Raw genomic sequence first — 20,866 nt, 5'->3', positions numbered from 1 at the left:
ATACGTCCAACACGTTAGACATGCTCAGCAACACAACCAATACAGTTATGATAAAGTCTCAGTGCACTGACAGTGTCCAACACATCCTTCATCACGAGCCGATGTTTTTGGTCACAGAAGGTCGTTTCTGGTGGTTACTGGACGAGAGATCTCTGTGTGTCCGCTGGTCAAGCTCCAGCACGTAGTTATGGTCCTGGACATACATCAAACCACCAAAGGAGTCCACTATTCCATAAAGGACTGCAAGGACAGTCAGTGCCGTGCCAATGAAGTACAGTTTAAGGACTGCCGCCACCATGCTTCTCATGGACAAAGGCACCTAGCTGCAGAGAAGAAAGGAAATCGGTTAATGTTTAGAAAGTTCCTTGGACTTGTTCTTAGCTCTAAAGTTGAATAAACCAGGGCTGATCCTGATCCTGGGTTGGTTCGGAAATGATTTATCTAACCTGTAGCCTATAAATGGTAGGTTTGGATATTGAGTTCATTGAGTTTTCCCAGCTCTTTTCTCCCAACATCAGATTTTCAATAATAGTAGTAATAGAAATCATTTACAGATACACAGCAACACCATGTGAGCTCTATAAATGACAATGCATTTCAGAAGCGGGACTGGCACAGCTTTTAGTGAAAGGGCATCTTGTTTGGAAAGTACTGATGCGTAAAAATAGACTCATCAGCCCACATCAACAGGAAGATCGACGAGAAAAGAAAAGTAACGTTTACAGACAATATTTCACATCATGCGCGGTACAAAACAGACCTGATCCGACGGGAGATGTTTGGATTAGCGCTGTCAGTTTACAGGAAGTAGAAAATGTTCAGTGTTTTCATGTTAACGTGGCTCATACGACTAAATTTATTTGGCTGTACAGTATCTAGGACTGTTTCTCCGCCAAGGCGAGAGCCACAGTCTATCTACGTCCTTTACGTTACAGTGTTGGTAAAAATCACAAACGAGCCTTACGCTGCAACAAACTGCGCAAGAACACGTGGCTTTAAAAACGGCGAAACACAAACCCAAACAGCCGCAACAAGCTCCGAGTGCTGCTCTGTTGTTTTATTCTTTCATATGCTCTAAAAAAAAACGTGCACAGTTTCACAACTCACACAAGTCTGGACTGAGCCGCGTGTTTTCTTTCTTGTCCCTAGTTGGGGGAGCTGGAGCAGATCACAACCAGAAATCCGACGGTACTTGGTCCTTTGGTGGTTTCACCGTTTTCTGTCCTGCTGCAGTGGATCCGTTTTCATCCCAGTACAGCTGAATCATACAGCGACTGTCTAATCAGTCTCCGGAGGTTTATATCAGTGCGGCTGTTTTAATGTGCGTAACGGTGACATCACGTGGTAAGAAAGAGCCTCCGGTTTCCTCAGTCCTCAAAACAATCTGAGGATAGTTCAGGAATTTCCATTTGGGCATTTTGTTTCACATTTAAACAGCGTGTCAGTGAATAAGTATGGATCCTTATTAAAAGCCTTCATGTTGTATTAGTGTCTGAAAGTTCATATGTCTTCCAGGCTAAATAATTAACAAAGAAACTGTTTGATTATTTGTACTTTTTAGTTCTATTAAAATCATTTCTGTAGATTTTATTTACAAACCTTTTTTTTCCTAAAACAAGTCTATTTTAAATATACTGAACCTATAAAAAACCCAAACTGTAGCTTTAGTTTTCTAAAACTGAACAGTTTAGCAGTTTAATGGCCACCATCTTCACCATTTAGCCTGTCAGCACTTGAGAATGACCTCAGAGCAAAGCTGAGGCTGATTTTATAATTATTTAGTCAGAAATCAAATGCCTGGTGTGTGATGACAACACTAGATGAAAAGTTTAAGGGGAACTCCATAAATTGTACACAGCAAAGACTGTTTTAAGGTTTTCGTGGCTCCAGAAGGAGCTGTGGCACATCTGGAAGTTTCCTAAATTGTTGAAAGCAGCAGATCGTCAGATTGTTTGAGTTATATTGTGGGTAATGTGGGGAACAGACTGGCTGACCAGCTAACCTACATTTCCATGATTAAAGGCACAATGGGTGGCAAAAAAAAAATATGCAGGACCTGACTTGAGTGTGTTGTGAGAGCTGCCTGTTTGACGGGCCCAATGTGGACTCATGTCAGCTCCACTACAGTGAAGGTTCAAGTTTTCTAAAAGCTAAACTGAATGGTATCCTCATGGCTTAGATATTATGTCAAACCCTTTTAGACGAGCTTTTTGCGATGGTTTTATTTCTCACAGGCAGCCAAGAAGACTACACACAAGGTACTGTAATCTCACATGAATACACATTATCACTTCCTTATTTGGGATTGGAATATTTAGAGGAAAGTGTTGAGGAAACATGTTTGTCATAGGTTCTTGCTGACACAAGTGAGTGAATATCAAGGAACACACCGTTCGTAATGCATTTTCACTGTGTGCACAGGTACACACCTTTATGGACTCGCTCAGACCTGTTCCTAACTCACCAGCATCCACACTCTATAAACGGCTTCTCAGGCCTTTTGTCAGAAAAAAAAACAAACAAACATATAAAATCTTGGGATTTCCAAAGTATTCACATTCCAGAGTGGAAATTCCAGTCTTTATTCCCCATTCAAAGGATTGAGGAGCTGTGCTGTTCTCTTTTTCATGTAACAGTCATGATTTCACTTACCCTGAGGCTTGGCACGGTTCTACTGTCTGGCCAGTTTAGCCCAGACAGATATCAGTTGACTGGAGGGATAACAGCACAATTGTGTACTTAGATTTGCTTACCATCTATCACTACTGCTGAACTCTGAGGTGCACACTGTGAACAGGCAAGAGTTGTGTAAGCAGCTTTTAGAGTTTGGCACTTGAAGCTCAGACTTACACTTTTCACAAGTTGCCAGATGTTTCTTCTCCCTGAGCAGCAGTTGAACAGTCGGCAGTAGTTCAGATTACTCATCACTTACTCACACAAGTTTTTTTGTGATTCATTTCACAGTCTGGACTTTAAACAGCTGATTCCTCACTATTTTTATTCTACTTTTCTGTTCTTGCACAAAAATATTATATTTATATAAAGTAGTATAAATAGCAGAAGACTGTGATCCAAAGTAAATCCTTTAGTTGTTGCCTGGTGATCATTAAAAGTGAAGACATTATGAATATTATGCTGAATTCTATGACAGGCTGAGATTGAAGAGTAAAATACAATTAATGTTGTAGACACATTTTCTATCTGTGGATTAAAAATATATTCTAACTTTATTTCTACAAGTGATGAATAAGGAGCAATGGCTGAAAAATCTTTTGCTGGGAAAATTTTTATGGTGTCAAAATAATAAAACATTGCATCCACTAGATGGCAGTGCTTGCGAGTTAAGAAGGTGGTTTTTCATGGCTTCAGGCTTCAAGAGAGTAAAGAGAGTAAAAGGGGGAGAGAGAAAGTAAAAGAGAGAGGTAAAAGGGGAATTTTGTAGAATACTGATTATATTGTAGTGTATTACATTATACTGTAACATTCAAAATGTCTGCATTTGGCATTTGATGAAACATTAATGTTCATCTCAAGTGTCCCAGTGAGTGCGACTGTGAGGCAGCATACACGACTGCCCCTTTTCTTTTTATAGCAGAATAAACAGTTGCAATAGTGTAACTGATAACAATTAAAGCAATTATTGTTTTTATTGTACTCACTTCTGCTAGTTCTACTATGAGAAGTCGCATTGTCTACTGTAGAACAGTCTGTTTCTAAATAAAAACACACCCACACCAGCAGTCGAAAATGCTGCCCTTCCCCTTCGTCCTGTTCTGCAACCTTTCAAAACCAACCCCAGCAAGGCCAAGTTTGGTGAGACAGAGCCTTCAGCTTGTGTGTTTTGCAGTTATTTGTGCAAGTATAGTTTAGAATTGTTTTTGCAATAATTCACATATTTATAGATTAGCAAATGTCACTGTGTGATGGTGGACACAGGGTGGTAGATGGCAGTGGGCAAGTTGCATATTTTTGCCCCGAGGCTTTTTGTTGTTATTCAGGCTTCAGTTCTACTTTGTCTGCCTTTAGAAAGCTCTGACATATTACATAATGCAACTGTCTTCACAGGTTGTGTAGTCATTTTTTTAACTGTAGCAAGTGACACTGACTTGGAGAACAAAAACAGGCCAAATTAGTCTGACATGAAAAGAATTACAACTCCACTGGTGATTCTGATCATCTGAGAAATAAAATCATTGGTGGACACTCATTCACAGTCAGATACACACTAAAGCAGTATTCTTGAATAGTTGCCCTTGTGTAAAATCTTATGACTCTGATTGGTCTCAACCAATGAGTATCCACACTGTGCACATGACAGTCATTGTGATAAATGTAACTGAATGAGGAAGGGCTGTGCACAACCAGAGGACATGCACGCGTTAATTTTAGATCCTCTGATGCCGTTACCATGTGGCATTAACCCTATAATGCCACAGATAATGTGATTTTGAGATTCAACAGCATCAGTGGGCTACACTCAGAGGGAATAGGCGCATCATCATACTAATCCAATCAGATTGTGAGTTATTCTAAAATATGAGTTGTATGTGGGGAGACTACTAGAGCTTCAGAGGACAGGCTAAGAGGATTTTTCCATCTTAATGTCTCAGCAGCTATCAGTCACCTAGAGGTGATTCCCTTGAGATGAATGACAGATGTGTGTACAGTATGTGTGTGAGTGGAGGGGAATCCTTTCAACTGCACTAAAGGTTCACACACAACAAAAGAGTCTGACACTTTGGCTTTACTCTTCAGTGTCGAGATACAGGTATATGTTATGTGGGATTATGGGTTTCTGCCTAAGCTAACAGAGTGGTTACACCAGAGCTGTTTTTATTCAGACTCATTTTATCCAGCGCCAGGTTTATTTGGCTGTGAACAGGAAACCAACATTTTCTGTGAGGCCTGCACAAAGCATGAGAAGTAACGCAGATCATCCCCACAGGTCTGGGAGTGAGGAGCTAAATTTATCAAGTCCAGGGGTATTAAAAAACATCACCCTGTTCCAGATACTTTCAGAAACGCTAGGTTTGTAGTATCTGTTAAGTTTTAGTAGAACCCACTCAGACAAATAAAAATAACACACCACAGTGATGATCTTGCTGTTTGTGCTGCAAAAAATGTGTTGCTCTCTTTGCACAGCTCAACTCTGGTGCTGGTCATTCTAATTCTGAAATCCTCTTTGTAAAAGTGATGCAGTGCCACTGATAGAAAGCAGGATTAGTCCATGGTGCACTCAGTAGCAAAGCTCCACTGAGTCTTTCCTGCATGTAGGAAACACTCAGGGCAGTGACTGCTTTATCCCACATATCAGAACAGTACAGCACTTTGCTGTGCTCTTCTTCCTTTCCATTAAACTCTGCCTCCGTACTGCAAATCTCCTCCATGACTTCGAAGACATCAGCGCAACCAACTCTCCACAACAACACTTTGCTTTTGGCATCATTTCCACGGCGACACCCTCTCAGTGGAAGAATCTCCTAGGTGACGCCCTCTATTGACACGCCTATAGGTGGCTGGTGCCTTTTTGTAGGCAGGTGCATCCTGTGCAAGGGCAGACGGAGTAGGTTGACTGTTTTTCTGGATTTCTCTCTGTGGGAATATCTATGCAGCCTCATATCTAGTCTGGAAGGCAACAGCAGCGGAGCAATTAGAGCAGGCACTGGAATTCAGATAAGGAAGTTTAGAAACAAATGGAGAGTTGGTGTTTTGTCTTTGAAATTGTAACTCCTTAAAACTTACTCAACTTGGATTAGGGAGCTCATATAAATTCAGGGATTCAAGAAATTGTCTTCAATCCTTTCTGTTTTGAACCAAATATTATCTTCAGCTGTTGGATATCATCACTGACTGTGTGCATTCTCTTTAGAAAGCAAGAAACAGTTGAAGGGCTGCAAAGCAAGGCCAGGCGATGGAGAGGTATTGTTATGAGCACTTTGGTGAGAGGGAGAGCCAGGAGGTGGATTATCGGAGAATTGTAGGGGAGACTCAGCCATCACACACCAGTGTTACATCTGTGGAAGGTGACCAGTATATCCGACAAATCTTACAAAACTATGGACATGAAAGTGCAGCCCAGCGATACAGCGCCACACGCATCCAAGCTGGTTTAGGCCCAGAGAGGTGAGTTATTGGAAAACTATGGGGAGAATGAGCCCCTTCAGGATCTAATTCAGTGTTTAGTTTAAAATACATACATCTGTTATGGCAGATTTGCCTGCAGCAAAATTCATTCCTTACCAGATTTTGCACAATTCAAAGAATATTTAATATTTTCATCCCTCAATGCCAACATCCATGATGAAATCAAAAGATGATGTGAGGTCAGCTCACAGACCGTCATGCTTCCACTGGCTGCGCCTCCACAAGGATTCATATGTAAATTAGCATCATGACATCAGGTCAGTTTACATGTTTACACCCAGTTTGCAAATGTCCTCGAGGTTAATTCCCCTGCTGTGGATGACATGCTTAACTTTTGGTTTATGAGTAGAATATAAAACAACAAAGATTTTGTCAGATGCTATTTTTATTGTGGCTTTTCTGCCCTTCTTGCACACCTACAGTTCTGTGATACACTGCCAAGGCAGGAGTGAGTAGCATGTTGCAGGGCAGATAAACAAGGCTGAATCAACTTCTCATAATAGCTAGAGTGCTGACCTATATCTGCAATAGACCCACATTTAAATTAAACACAAACACAGAGTGGGAAACCGCTGATGTTACCTTGGCAGACATACAATATGTAGCAGCTCTCACCTTAGATTATTATAGAACACAGGAGAACTGTGACGCCTATTGGGTTACAGGCACACTTACATGGCTGCTGACAGTGAAGGTGACATCAAGCTAAATACAGAAACCTGGTGACGTCGTGATCCCAACTCTCATAATCCCTAACCTCGTACAGACAGACCTGCAGTTGTTTTTATAATGCAACTCTGTTACTTTATACATTTCAAAAACAACACTAGGCATCTATTTGCCTGAGAATACATGGAAAACCTGTCAGTTTGCTATAGTTTAACTGGTACATGCAAGGTTGTATACAACGATCATAGTCCTGCCTTGAGAGAGACTACTACTCTCCTGAAAACTGCTGCTGATATTGTTAAAATCACAGACAAATTATGTCCTTCCTTTTTTGGCAGCACGTACAAAAAAAACTTTGTTCGTAGTAAAAGACCTTCACAATCTCATATCAGTCTCATGAAGCTGTAGAACAGGTGATCGTAAATATCGACGCTCACATTTGTTGTGTGAAAGTAACAGGTATTTTCTGCCAGTATCTCATGCCAACCAATTATCCTGCTGACAGCTTGATCTGCAGCATGTTGACACACCGTCAAGTAATGCAAAGATACGTGTGTGTGTGTGTGTGTGTACGTGTGCGTGTGTGTGTGTGCGCACTGCATGCAGTAAAGAGAGTGTGTGTGCAGAACTATGCAAACGTACAGCTCCAATTAAGTATAGTGGAATGTTCATACAGCATTGTTAGTACTGAAATTGAAATTTATTTTTAAAAGCCTACTAATCAATAAATCTAACTTTCTCTTTCTATTTCATGGCAACTAATAATGTAAACTTAAAAAGATATGCCCTCATTTTATCCCCTCGGTGACCCAGTGTATTTTTAGTGTAGCCAAAAATAAAACTACTTTCTATGCTGGTTTCTTTTATTTTCCCAATCATTCTCTTGTAAACACCACACCACACTGAAAGCAGCTACACAATGAAGTTGATCCTCATTATGATTTAACAAAAGAATAAGGAAATATTGTCTGACAAGCAATCATTAGTTCGTATCAGTCATGCTGCCAGCCAGGTTGTTTCATGTGGCTGCTCTGCATGCCTCTTGCAACTGCTGTGTGAATAAAATGTGGTTGGTGCTGACTTTTCAGTAAACATTAACCAGTGTGGGGCAGCATGGTGGATGAGTGGTTAGCACTGTTGCCTCACAGCAAGAAGGTTCCTGGTTTGAAAACCCATCAGGGGCCTTTCTGTGTGGAGTTTGCATGTTCTCCCTGTGCTTGCGTGGGTTTTCTCCAGGTACTCTGGTTTCCTCCCACAGTCCAAAAACATGTATGTCAGGTTGATTGGTGACTCTAAATTGCCCATAGGAGTGAGTGTGAGTGTGTGAGGTTGTTGGTCTCTATGTGGCCCTGTGATGGACTGGTGACCTGTCCAGGGTGGACCCCTGCCTTTCACCCAAAGAGAGCTGGGATAGGCTCCAGCAGATCCCTGGGACCCTGGTTAGGAATAAGCGGGTATAGATGATGGATGGATGGATAAACCAGTTTGGATGAATCATGTGAAGAATTATCAGATGGCACTGTTTAAATTCAGCATGACATTCCTCTGCGAAAAAAAAACATTTCTGAGAAAAATTAAGCATGAAATTTAAAATTTTTGGAAGGCAATTGATATATAAAAGACATGATTTTTTCCTTTATAGCATTAAGAGTCATGACTACAGTCTAACCAAAGTCATCACTGAAGTCTGTACATCTGCACAACTATATCTGATTATTACTCACAATATAATTTGACTGAATATTTGTCACATACTAAAAATGGAAGGGAAGCTGAAACTAACACCTCACAATGGAAAACGAAATAGTTCAAATATTTATTTTAGCAATACAACAGTGTAAAACCTCCATTATGTGTAAGCAGTATGTTCATGTGGGCCTTATTAAGTTTTATCTCTGACAATGTGTAGTTTTTCTCTCTGAGATGTGAAACACAATATACCTAAAGCCAGTTATGTTTCACTGAAGTGGACTGGGGGCTCAAATCGTTCTGCCAGTATTTCAGTCCAGTTAGTAAAACTTCCACCTGAACCATCTTTATTGCTCTCTGAATTGTTTTTATTCCACCATTGGTGCTGATTTCACAGCGGCAGAGACTTAAACACGCCTCTGAGGGGAGAGAGGATGTGACGCTGCTGCTGCTGCTGCTGGTACATAACACCAACAAGCACTGTTTGCAGCGACAGGCAATCATTTCTCATTTACTGTCGACCACTACTTTTACATCTTGGAGTCACGAACCACCGGCGTTTGCATCCAGTTTGTTCTTCGAGGTAACGGGAACCGCTTCGGCTGCGCTCGCTCCTGACGGGGCTCACAGCTGGAAAGTTGCTTTCTTTTAGCCAACGTGGGCATCAGGTCCACAAGGCGGCTATCTGCTCTTAGTGGCTCCGGGGGAAAGATGCTGGTGTTTAGGCGAAAGGAGCGAACATGGTTTAAAAAGCTCGTTTACCTGCGTAAGAATGAAAGAGTTTGTTTTAAAGTCTCCGGAGTATTTTCAGTAGGTGACGCTAAAATAGCCGAGCTGCTAATGCTAAATGCTAACGGGTGCCCCCACATGTCCGCAAGTGAAACGTAGACGTCGCCAGTGTGTAGTCTGCGAAAGTTGAGCTGCAGGCACGCTAGTGGGTTATTAACATCTGCTGCAGATGTGCCAGGTTGTGCTAATGTGTAGATTTTTGTGCAGATGTAAAGTTACACGAGGTAACACCCAATCGCTGACATATGTCAGCGTAACGGGGCTGACAACACCTCTGTAGCGTTTCTGAAAACGAGATAGTCATATCAACCTGCACACACGCTGTTTACATGAAGCGGGGGTAAGCCGATGAACGCAACACCAAACCTGCTTCAAAACTCCGCGAAAATAACTTTGCTTTTGTTGCTAGAAATTATTCACGTTGGTTAGAAAGACATTTTACATTTCTTAGTATATATAATCACCCACAAATCAATTCCGCGTGCTCAAAATACACATTGTTGTAGTTAAATTTGAACTTTTCTACCTACATTACTCCTTTTAAAATACATGTAGGTTTATATTGTGGCTTCCAAAACACATGCGAGAAGCTAATGTGGATAACACGATAACCCAGCACAAGCTGCTAATGTTTGCTAATGTCAACGTTATCGCCCATGTCGACGCTTTACAGCTTATTTTTTTGTGCCGTTTTATTTTGGTGTCCACGGTGTAAAAGCGTAGCTGCGGTGGTTCAGTCTGGTGTTAGTGGGTCACCCGGCCATATTGGGGAGACTTCACTGGTGTCATTTGGCCTAGTTATTCCCTGAATAGCTCCGCTTTATGTTTTTAGAAATATTATATGCTCTTATGTCTTCCAGCATAAAATCACGATAGGGTTTCTACAGTGACGTATATACGTGTTTATGGCACTCGGTCATGAGTTTATAGGTGATCTTTTTGTGCCTAGTGGTGTTTTAATTTCCACTAAAGTCGCTTTAATAGTGGTGCACCACATTATAAAAAATGCGAATGCGCAGCAGGGCTCTGTGTGTGTGTGTGTGTGTGTGTGTGTGTGTGTGGTTTTTATTTATTTATGTTTTACATGGTCATCAATGGTTTGTTTTTGCAAGCAGCCGAAGTGGTTGCATCCTGCACCTGCAGCGCATGCGCAGTGATCATGCTTTTTTTTTTTTTTTTTTTTTGGTTGGGGGGGATGTTGATGTTGCCATGGTTGTCTTCCTATGAGAAGGTCACTAAAACTGTGCCTGCAAACTGGATGTTTACTGTCTGCAGGTGAACATCACCTGCTTCTTCTTCTGCACAGCTGATTCAAGTTACCTCTTACTTTCCTTCGGCAGCATGGCAGATTACTTAATCAGTGGTGGTACAGGCTACGTCCCTGAAGATGGACTCTCGGCTCAGCAGCTCTTCTCCATCGGAGATGGCCTTACGTACAAGTGAGTTTCTCTGCATCACAGACTGTGATTTGCTTCACCAAGAATCGTAGCAAAGAAATGAATTCAAAATAAGGTCTCCTGATTTTAAAACCCCACCTGCGCGCAATGGTGGGTGACGTGTACGAAGCATTGCTTTGTAATGGCCAACACATTTTGAACCAGCAGATCTGACCAACAGTACGTTGTCTCCGATGGTCATTCGGCTGAAGAGCTATGCTCTAAAGGAGATGGGTTGACTTACAAGTGAGTAAAACAGTCGTTTTCAAACTGTTTTGAAACTTTTCTGTTGAAACTGTTCCCCCCCCAAAAAAAACCAAAATTATTCACTGTTCTTTCTAAAGCAACTTAACTTTGACTGAAACAAACCATAGCAAAATCTCCAGCTGCTGTCAGAGCAGTGCATGAATGCAGAAGGCGAAGGACGGTTTGTTGGAATGCTCCATCTGCTCATGTCTCTAGTGAACGTAACTGAATTATTTACTGAAACTAACCACTGAAGTGCATAACCTGTGACTGCAGCATGCAGGACAGACCAGGTCATGCACTTTCTAACTCACCTTTTATAAATATCCCCACTAATCACTAATTTCTCCTCTCACTTAATCTCACTCTTCTTTTGCAGTGACATAAAGAGTGCTTTATCAGCTCATACGTGGCGATTATTACTTTCTTTATTGATCCATGTACTCACCCTTTTGATCATAAATAAGAAGCGATGTGCTTGTCGTAGCAGCAGCTGGACACAGAAGCATCTCATTTACCTCTGCATTTGCACTTCTAAAACAATTTCCCAAAGCCACCATAGTGCTTGAATATGTTTTGCCACAGTCATTGGTTAAGATGCCTTCTCACCGTTCCCCAAGAGATAATTAATTAATATATTATTGTCTATTATGTATTTGTCCATATTCCATCATGATGTATTTGAGACCAGCAAATCAGCATTTCAGTTTCAGCGATTAAAGCTTGCTTGACCGGTTTTATCAGCTGACAATCCTCCAGTCTGTGCTCTAATCATGCTGCTGCTTCTTGGCGAAACACTAATTTACTGTAATAGAAAAGCATAATGTTGGTTGTGTGTTTCTCTGTGATTGAATAACCTCTCCACACTATAATTAAGTGCATCACGACTGAAGGAAGGACTGTGCACATGATGGCCTGAATTGACATCATGTGAATTGCAGGAGGGACTGAGTTGGTTTTAAAGATGCAGGAGTTTCTATCAGTCTTTACAAGGCATTTGACCTCTGTTTCAACCTCCTTCTAGCGTAACAGTTTAAACTTTTGTTTTTCTTTGAGGCAGATTTAAAGCTTCTGCCTATATCACTATATCACTCTGAGACTCTGAGTACATAATTCCAAATGTACATTTTTCATACTGAAGTCTCAGGAGGGGGAGGAAGAAATACTACAGAGTGGTGAGGCACAGACACAGGAAGACATAAACAGCTTTGTGAGAGAAACTGTTTCCTGCAGTGTTGTGACAACCAGGTGCAGAAATCATATGCTGGGTGTGATCATGAACATATTCCCATCATCACATCTGCGTCACAACATAAAGGACACAAATCAACTGTCATCCAGTGCTGCTTCTGGCACTTTCACTCAAGACAGGAATCCCTTTTAAAGTTTTCCTGCCAAGTTATATGCTGCCACCTTTCCAATCATTCGGTGCCACTCCTTCATATATTTGGAGGTGTTTTGGCTGTGCGAATGCAGCGCTATAGGTTCTCTTTTGTGACACTGCCAGGGCACTGATGACAGGTATGATAAGTAGGTAAGGACTAGCTGTGGCTTTGGTCGTACTTTGGAAAAACTCCCGCTTAGCATCATGCATTTGACTACATTTTAACATTCAAATGAAAACCTCAAGGCATCACCAAGCCAGTGTTTTGTTTAGGGTTCAAAGCCAACACAAAGAGCTCTGGTGTAGTGTAAAGCTGACACTGAGCCTGTGTGCTGCAGCTGAGGTTTTGTGGCTGCAGCTAAAGGCTAGCAAATGTATGTATGTTGATATTTTTATTTATTTTTTGTTTATTTAATTTAATTTTTTTTCCCTGGGGTGTGTGGGTAGGAGTTTGGGTTTTTAAATCAAGGGAAATGCAAACTGGACTCCTCCCTTGCAGAGTCCCACCTCATGCAGCTATTTCAGGCCCTCTATTTCCCCACCCACACTGTCCCTTTTCTCTCAACCACTATTCTCACTTTGACTTCCGGTTACGTCCATATGTACTGTTCATTCTTTTACAGGTTTCACAGCTCTCACCCTGTCATTGTACAAGGCTGCTCTTATTTCTTCACCTTTATGCCTGTACCCTGCCTGATTTCACGCTCCTCTGCAAAAAACCACAAAATACATACAGAGTTTGTGGAAAACAAACACGCCATTCCTGTGTCTAGTGCCAGCTCTCCCACTCATCTTGCTCTACTTCTGTGTATACAGGGCAAGAGCTAAGGAGTTCAACTGTAGCTTTTTAACCAAGTACAGGGCACACCCAGCTACACTGAGTGCCTTGACTCAGCTGCTTTGCAACATTCTGGGAAGCATGGAGAGATATAAGAGGATCCAACACTAGGTTACACTCTCAGAGCTGTGCCATTGTCCCAGCTGAAATTGTCTTGCAGAAGGAAATAATTAGAAAAGAAAATCTGGTAATCCTGGAATGAAAGTAACAGACATTTCTAAGCCCTGATAATTTATAGTTGCTACCATAAGTTCATCGACATTCTTTGCTGTTTTAAATCATGCTGTTTATTTTACCACACATTCTGTATTGTTTACCTGTCATTTTCAGTAGCATTTAGTGTTGAAGTTGCCTTGTCTGCTGTGAGCCAGTGGCAATGTAGAGAAACATTTCTGCTTTTCTCAGATATTTTGCAGGATTTACTGCAAATGTTGGTTTATTCCTGTTGGATTACCTTTTTAATTCATTGTAGATGTTCTAGACCTCACAGTGTTGCTCATTTGTAAGCATTAGCCCCTTACTTTGCATTTTTTGCTTATGTCTTTCAGTGACTTCCTGATTTTACCTGGCTTCATCGACTTTACCTCAGACGAAGTGGTGAGTTCACATGAGCAGAGGAGATATTTGAGAGTATACAGGTGCATGTAAGATCTGTGGTTCTTACAAGGAACTGACACTTGTGACTGGGTTTCTTTCACTCCCCTCGTGACGTTCTACATACATTGTGGCTTTGTCAGCAGACAGACCATTTTTGGCAAAGCCACTTCTTAAGCCATTAACATCATTACAGTGGCGTCTTGAGAAGTTTTTAAACAAACCTCTATACTCCAGACCTCAGCGTCATTTTTATAATTGCAGCTTTTAGAAAAGTAGTGTTGTTTTTGCCAACTTAAAACTGTCTGCACCATCTCTTTTCTCCTATTTTTGCCCATCGTGGTCACTCACTGGCTGCTCCCTTTCCCCTTGTTTATATTTGTGTCTGTCCAGTTGCTCATCCATCTCTCTCATCTGATGATGGAAGCATTAATCTCTCAGCTTTAGATGAAATCCTTCTCTTCTGCTTTATCCATGTCAGAGGGGTTTAGTTTAATTGATATCTCTAATCTCTCTCTTTCCTCCAGACTTAAGGAGCTCTGGCTCTACTGTGAAATGCTTGTCTGCCTTATTGTGTTGCCATGGGTTAGTTGACTCCACTCCTTATCCTGTCCTAGTTTTTCACTGGATAGTGAGCCCATTCAAGCTTGAATAACAGAAATGCTTCCACATTTGGCCTCAGTCTCATCTTTGACTGGTGTGGTTCATGTCCACACAGCGACTCAGTGGATCGGACTGAAATGTGTAATTTCAGGTTTGCTTGCCCTGGGAAATGTATTGCAAACAGGAAGAAGAGCCACATGTGCACAGAGCTGTGGTGGGAAATTCTTTTGGGTTGTGATGTTCTTGACATAGCTTCCTAACCGCTAGTTGAATTTAGTAGGTTAAGACAGTTGGGCTCTGTATATGGAGGAGAGGTGTTAAGTGATTTCTCTTGCCTTCAGCCCTGAGAAAAACACCAAGCAGCTTCTATAGTTTGTGTGTTACAGATAAGGAGTAAATGCTTGGACACCATAGATCTCATTAGCTGGCTTTCCCATGTGCAAGGAATGCCATTATTTTTACTCTCGGCTGAAGATAACAGGAGTCTGGTGTAGGCTGTTGTGGGAATCGCTGAGAAGTGAAAGTAAAATCTGGTTGGTGGAGATACTGTAGCATGGTTCATTTCCATGTTTCCAGGCAGTGTCAAGTTTCTGTCCCTGAGAGGAAGGACACACATTTTATTTTGTCTGAACACCTCACACTACAAACACTTACATTTTTACTGAAAAGCACCTTCTGTGTCATACACCTGTGTTATTTAAGTCTGCTTTAACAGGCCTGTTGTCATTTGAGGTTATGTCCTTTAGTCTTTGAAAGAGAACTAAAGGCATTAACCTCTTAGAGCCGGAGCAGTGGAGTACTATGTATCTTCCTACTTCAGTCTGACCCCTGCTGGAGCAATAAGAGGCTTAAATGTGCATTTCTCTCTTTACATCTCAGGACCTGACATCAGCACTGACCAGGAAGATCACACTGAAGACCCCTCTCATCTCCTCTCCCATGGACACTGTCACAGAGTCAGCTATGGCAATTGCTATGGCTGTAAGACACTGCTTTACTAAAACTATAAAATGTTTTTTTCCTTAATTGCCTAACTCTAAAATCTATGTGTCATTCATTTTAAATTTGGTAGCTAATGGGAGGCATTGGTATCATTCACCACAACTGCACACCAGAATTCCAAGCCAACGAGGTCCGCAAGGTTAAGGTAAGCTGAGGTTTTTCCTTCAGTTGTATAACATTTAAAATCTTCAGGATATTTTATGTTACACCATCACAACATTTTGTAGTTAAGTTTTACTACTAGTAGGAGTAATATCATTGGGACAGTTGTTTGTTTTGTCTTTGTCGTCATCATTTCCTATCTTCTCCCTATAATAGGCTATGGTAATTGTATTCCTTCTGTGCAGTGTTCTGTGTGCGCGTGTGGTGTGTTTTGTTCATTATGTGTGTTATTTTTACTGTTTTGTTGTTTGCATATTGCTGTTCATTTGTTTTTCGTGTGGTACTTTGTTGTGTGGTTTTTCATTGCTTTTGTTGCTGTGCAGAAGAAAAGTGGAATAAAAAGCGAATAATTATGCTAGCTTTGATTTTCTTTGGTTTCCAGAGGTTTGAGCAAGGTTTTATCACAGACCCAGTTGTGATGAGTCCTCGCCACACAGTTGGGGATGTGTTCGAGGCCAAAGTAAGACATGGCTTCTCTGGTATTCCTGTCACAGAGACGGGAAAAATGGGCAGCAAACTGGTCGGCATTGTCACCTCCAGAGATATTGACTTCCTCACCGAGAAAGACCATGACAAATCTCTGGAGGAGGTGTGTAGTTTGTGTTTTAATAAGTTGTAAAGAGTTCAACTCTTTTTCTATTGGCATCTGTTATTTGATTACTTTTGCCCTGAAATTGTGCTGGTGATCTCCTAGGCTATGACTAAACGGGAGGAGTTGGTTGTGGCTCCAGCTGGTGTGACACTGAAAGAAGCCAATGATATTCTGCAGCGCAGTAAAAAAGGTGAAAAAATGAGAAAGCATGAGAGCAGCTTTTTTGTTTTGTTTTGTTTTTTTGTTGTTGTTTCTGTGTAACACCCTAAACTTTCTTATTCTTCATCCCCAGGAAAGCTTCCCATTGTAAATGATAACGACGAGCTGGTGTCCATTATTGCCAGGACAGATCTGAAGAAGAACAGGGACTATCCCCTGGCATCCAAAGATTCACGCAAACAGCTGCTGTGTGGCGCCGCCATTGGCACCAGAGAAGACGACAAATACAGACTAGACCTGTTAGTGCAGGCTGGGGTGGATGCTGTCGTACTGGTAGGTGTTTTTAAAGACTGGCCTTTGGTTGATTTATGTATCCATCACTGGTGCCAGCCTAAAATGGGGCTTTTTAAATACCTGTATGTGTAAATAATTCTCATCTGTTTGTATGTGCAGTAAATGTATTCCAGCTGTATTATCTGTTAAGACTACTGCATTTACATGGTTATTTTGTTGTTTCTAGGATTCTTCACAGGGCAACTCAGTGTATCAAATCAACATGATAAATTATATTAAACAGAAGTATCCAGACTTGCAAGTTGTTGGAGGAAATGGTGAGTTTGATGACAAAGGTAACGCAATTTTGGAAGCTTTTTTAATATCAAAATATAATCGTTTTCGTGCCTTCTGTGATCGTTCTCCTTCTTTACCCTCCAGTGGTTACAGCAGCTCAGGCCAAGAATCTGATCGATGCTGGTGTGGATGCTCTAAGAGTGGGCATGGGCTGCGGCTCCATCTGCATCACACAGGAAGGTACTCAGCTGTTCCACCATCTCCTGAACACAGTTACAGCAGATGAGTTCTGGAAAAGCATGAAAGGAGAAAAATTTACATATAGCATTATTTTATGTTACACTGTGTAACTGCTGTGGCTTTTAATATAGTAAAAAGACTAATAAAGAAAAAATGCTCATTTCTTTAGCCACATTCATCAATGCTGTAGCTGTGACATAATTAGGAACTACAGTAAGAAGGAAAGGCTGTTGGTTACTAGTGATAACCCTAAGACCGCTACTAGTTGTCATAGCAATCTGTCAAGGCCCCGTTCTGGGTTGCCATGGAGACCAACATGTATTGCCCAAACTTGGCCATGTTCAGCAACAAGAACAGAAGAAGCATGTTGCAGCGAAACAGCATGAGCCTAAAATATGTCCCAACTTCATCTGTTCTATTTTATAGTCATGGCATGTGGACGGCCCCAGGGGACCTCAGTGTACAAGGTAGCGGAGTACGCCAGGCGGTTTGGTGTGCCCGTCATTGCGGATGGTGGCATTCAGACTGTGGGCCATGTGGTGAAGGCTCTGTCGCTTGGGGCATCAACTGGTGAGATTGAATCTTGTAACACTGTGGGGCAAAAGGGCTCATCTAAGTCTTTATGCTTCATGCAGCTTGGGCTCTCTCTCCTCTCTCCCACTCCAGTTATGATGGGCTCGTTGCTAGCAGCAACCACTGAGGCTCCAGGAGAGTACTTCTTCTCAGATGGTGTGCGGCTGAAAAAGTATCGTGGTATGGGCTCCCTGGATGCTATGGAGAAGAGCACCAGCAGCCAGAAACGCTACTTTAGGTGTGATGCAGGTTACAAATCAAAATTCAGATTCCAAATGTCGATATTACAGTGTTGTAATCACACTCTATGAATATTAATTGGGTGATGTTTTATGCACAGTGAGGGCGATAAGGTGAAGGTAGCCCAGGGAGTGTCAGGCTCGGTCCAGGACAAGGGCTCTATTCACAAGTTTGTACCATACCTGATAGCTGGCATCCAACATGGCTGCCAGGACATCGGGGCAAAGAGTCTCTCTGTCCTTCGGTGAGTGGTGTTTGCTTGGATAACTGGTTATAAAACAGATGTTAACTGTTACCTGTACTGTATTTATCAGTGTTTCTATTTTTCTTAGTTCCATGATGTACTCTGGCGAGCTTAAATTTGAGAAGCGGACCATGTCTGCACAGGTGGAAGGAGGCGTTCATGGACTCCACTCGTAAGTACAAAAACACAAAAGCATCTTTGCTGCACTAAACCATGCATTTGGTGGCCTGCAGTAAAGCATGTGCACAGTACACTAGCTGGGCTCCAATACTGCTCTGCTTCCAGTTGACATCAGCAAAGTGTTGCAGTAGTAGTGAAACCTGCCCTGTAGTTGCCAGAAAGCTGTGTGGCAAAAAAACATTAGCATTTTTTTTTTTTTAATAATTCACTTTATTATTGTTACTGAATGCTATTTACTGCCAAATGCCTTACAAACTTTGCATAACAGAAAAACGGTTTATCTCTTAGAGCAAACACTGACTTTATCTATTGTTTTCCCCAATATTTCTTGACCTCCACAGTTTTGAGAAGCGGCTTTACTGAACGGGGTGGGGGTTATGGAGCAAGGATCAGCGGTGCACATGGCACATTAAACAGTGACCAAATCTTCTCCACTTCTACTAAAAAAAACAAAACAACAAAAAAAAAAAAAACACCACCCACTATACCCTTTCTGCCATTTCCGAGTTGTACCTACTGTTGCTTTCTCTCTGGTCCCAACCAGTCGTATTTGGGAGGAAAGAGGCACCGTAGCAAAGTGAGAATCTTCAGTGACACCTGACTCTCTAACACCTGGGACTTTGCACTCAATAAGTGGCACATCAGAGTTTTCTGAACAATATATTCACCTGTACCTTGAGTATACAGCCCGAGCACAGTTTTGTGTGTGTTGATAGCAGTGGGATAATGACTTGTGTGCATGTGAAAGTGTGTGTCTGAATGTGAGATAGTTTAAACTGCGTGTTGGGACAACTGAGGATGAAGGTGCACTGTTTATTTTTTTGTTTGTTTTTTTTGTCGGTCTGAAGCAGTTATGGTGCAGATCCCATCAGCATTTTTCTTGGCTTTTTTGGGATCTGCGCTTACCAGCACGTTCCCTGTCAAAAGCCTCACACATCTCAGCTCCAACCACAGTTTGTGTGCATATACTAAGCACTTGTCTCTATATGTTCAGTATGTCAGCATATTATGACATTGTTTTTTTTTTTTTTTTCTTAATTTGTAGCAGGTACACTATACTTAATGAAAGTAGCTGCTTCTATTTTGGGACGTAGCTGTTTATTTTGTGTATTACGAATCACAACAAGGTGACACAATATTGCAAAGGGGTGTTTTTCTAGGACTTGCTATCCTCCAGTGTCACCTGTAATAATTAAACCCACAGTTTTTAATACTGTGGATGTTCATTTTCGCTTCAAAGACATCTTGGGCCAAATAAAACAGTATGTATTGAGCATTGAAGGGACCAATAGTGGAAGATCAGGTATGTTTAGAAGGAAAGAACAGTGTGTCTAATGAGGGGAATGATCCTTTCTCTGCCCATAATTTGATACTTTTTTTTTCTACCAGCTTTTGTATTAAATATGTATAGTCACTGTGGCTGTCAGTTGCTCATGATCGATTCTTGATATACGTGTTTGTTTTTTCACTAAGTGAAGCATGGCTCTATTTATATTTTGCTTTGTAGTAGTTGCATACATACTGCCAAGTGTATTTACACTTCCTCTGACACTCTTTGTAACATCAAAACCAAAATGGGCACAAGTTGACTCTTGCCGTGTCACTTGTTTATTCTTCTGCTGTCAGTGTGTGACAGGTTTTCTGTGACAGGTTTTTCTTTTTTTTTTTTTTTTTTTATAAACCAGAGATATGCCTTGAAATAGTGGTTGATGTTGAAAAGGGGTTGATAGTAAAAATGAGTGGCTGACAATATACATGCTGTCACTCTGCTTTTTTTGTTTTTGTTTTTTTATTATTATTATTATTAATTCACACAATGTTGCTGTGTTTATCATTTAGTTTGCATAGGAGTAGGCTTTTCTAGCATTGTCATCCTGGATGTTCTTTTTGCCAGAAGCTCTTTAAATGAAATGTCCCATATTACCAGACTTGTTGCTTTCTTTGTCATACTAATAACTTACCATGCGCAGAGGTTCACTTAACAGATCTTACAATTGGATTGAATTGCAAGAAAATGTACATACACACATAAATATGGAGAATTATTTGCCTATATTCAGTTTATAAATGACTGCTGCTTGTTTTCAGTCTCCATCTACAGAGAATATTCAGGTTTTTAAAATGTCTTATTTGTCAAGTACTGAGTCCTGTTAGTCTAGTTAAACAACAAAACAGTGAAACATGACATATTAGCTTTACAGTTGTTGTTTTTTGGGGTTTTTTTCCCCTCTTTAAGTGTTGCACTTTTTTTTTTTTTTTTTTTTTTTTTTTTACATATATATATAATTTCAGCTGCAGTTAGTGGAGCGTACAGGTAGCCTTTGCAACCAATAACCAAAACAGTACAAAGGACTCTTTAGATGGACGTAAAAGACTTGATATTCAGTAAATCCATTTGGGGTTTTTTGAGGAATATCACTTCAGAACATGTTTACAGTAAAACACTCAATAGAGGAAAGTTGCTTTTGCTGTTCAATATGGAAAAAAGAATAAATTAATCAAACTGTTTATG

At 41.0% G+C, this 20,866-nt stretch overlaps 1 protein-coding gene across 5 annotated transcripts; it reads left to right on the top strand.

The window, feature by feature from the left end:
- Window positions 1–8,948: 8,948 nt before the first annotated feature.
- impdh1b (IMP (inosine 5'-monophosphate) dehydrogenase 1b) lies at window positions 8,949–20,862 on the top strand. 5 transcript variants are annotated; one of them, XM_026326457.1, is made up of 17 exons: window positions 8,949–9,085; window positions 10,632–10,730; window positions 10,896–10,973; window positions 13,744–13,792; window positions 15,272–15,373; window positions 15,465–15,539; window positions 15,713–15,718; window positions 15,939–16,145; window positions 16,251–16,338; window positions 16,441–16,640; window positions 16,828–16,918; window positions 17,022–17,117; window positions 17,544–17,687; window positions 17,784–17,928; window positions 18,031–18,174; window positions 18,263–18,346; window positions 18,696–20,862. In XM_026326457.1, the coding sequence occupies exons 2-17, from the start codon at window positions 10,633–10,635 to the stop codon at window positions 18,715–18,717; spliced, it is 1,629 nt and encodes a 542-aa protein (XP_026182242.1). In that variant the 5' UTR covers window positions 8,949–9,085; window position 10,632; the 3' UTR covers window positions 18,718–20,862. The 5 variants fall into 5 exon arrangements, with proteins under 5 accessions (XP_026182242.1, XP_026182241.1, XP_026182239.1 ...); XM_026326456.1 differs by having other exon boundaries at window positions 10,893–10,973; XM_026326454.2 differs by lacking the exon at window positions 8,949–9,085 and adding an exon at window positions 9,572–9,631.
- The last annotated feature ends 4 nt before the right edge of the window (window positions 20,863–20,866 follow it).

This window comes from Mastacembelus armatus, chromosome 23 (assembly GCF_900324485.2).
Source record: "Mastacembelus armatus chromosome 23, fMasArm1.2, whole genome shotgun sequence".
Classification (NCBI taxonomy): Eukaryota; Metazoa; Chordata; class Actinopteri; order Synbranchiformes; family Mastacembelidae; genus Mastacembelus; species Mastacembelus armatus.
The sequence above is the reverse complement of the archived record's forward strand: the minus strand, read 5'-3'. Positions and strand labels throughout refer to the sequence as shown.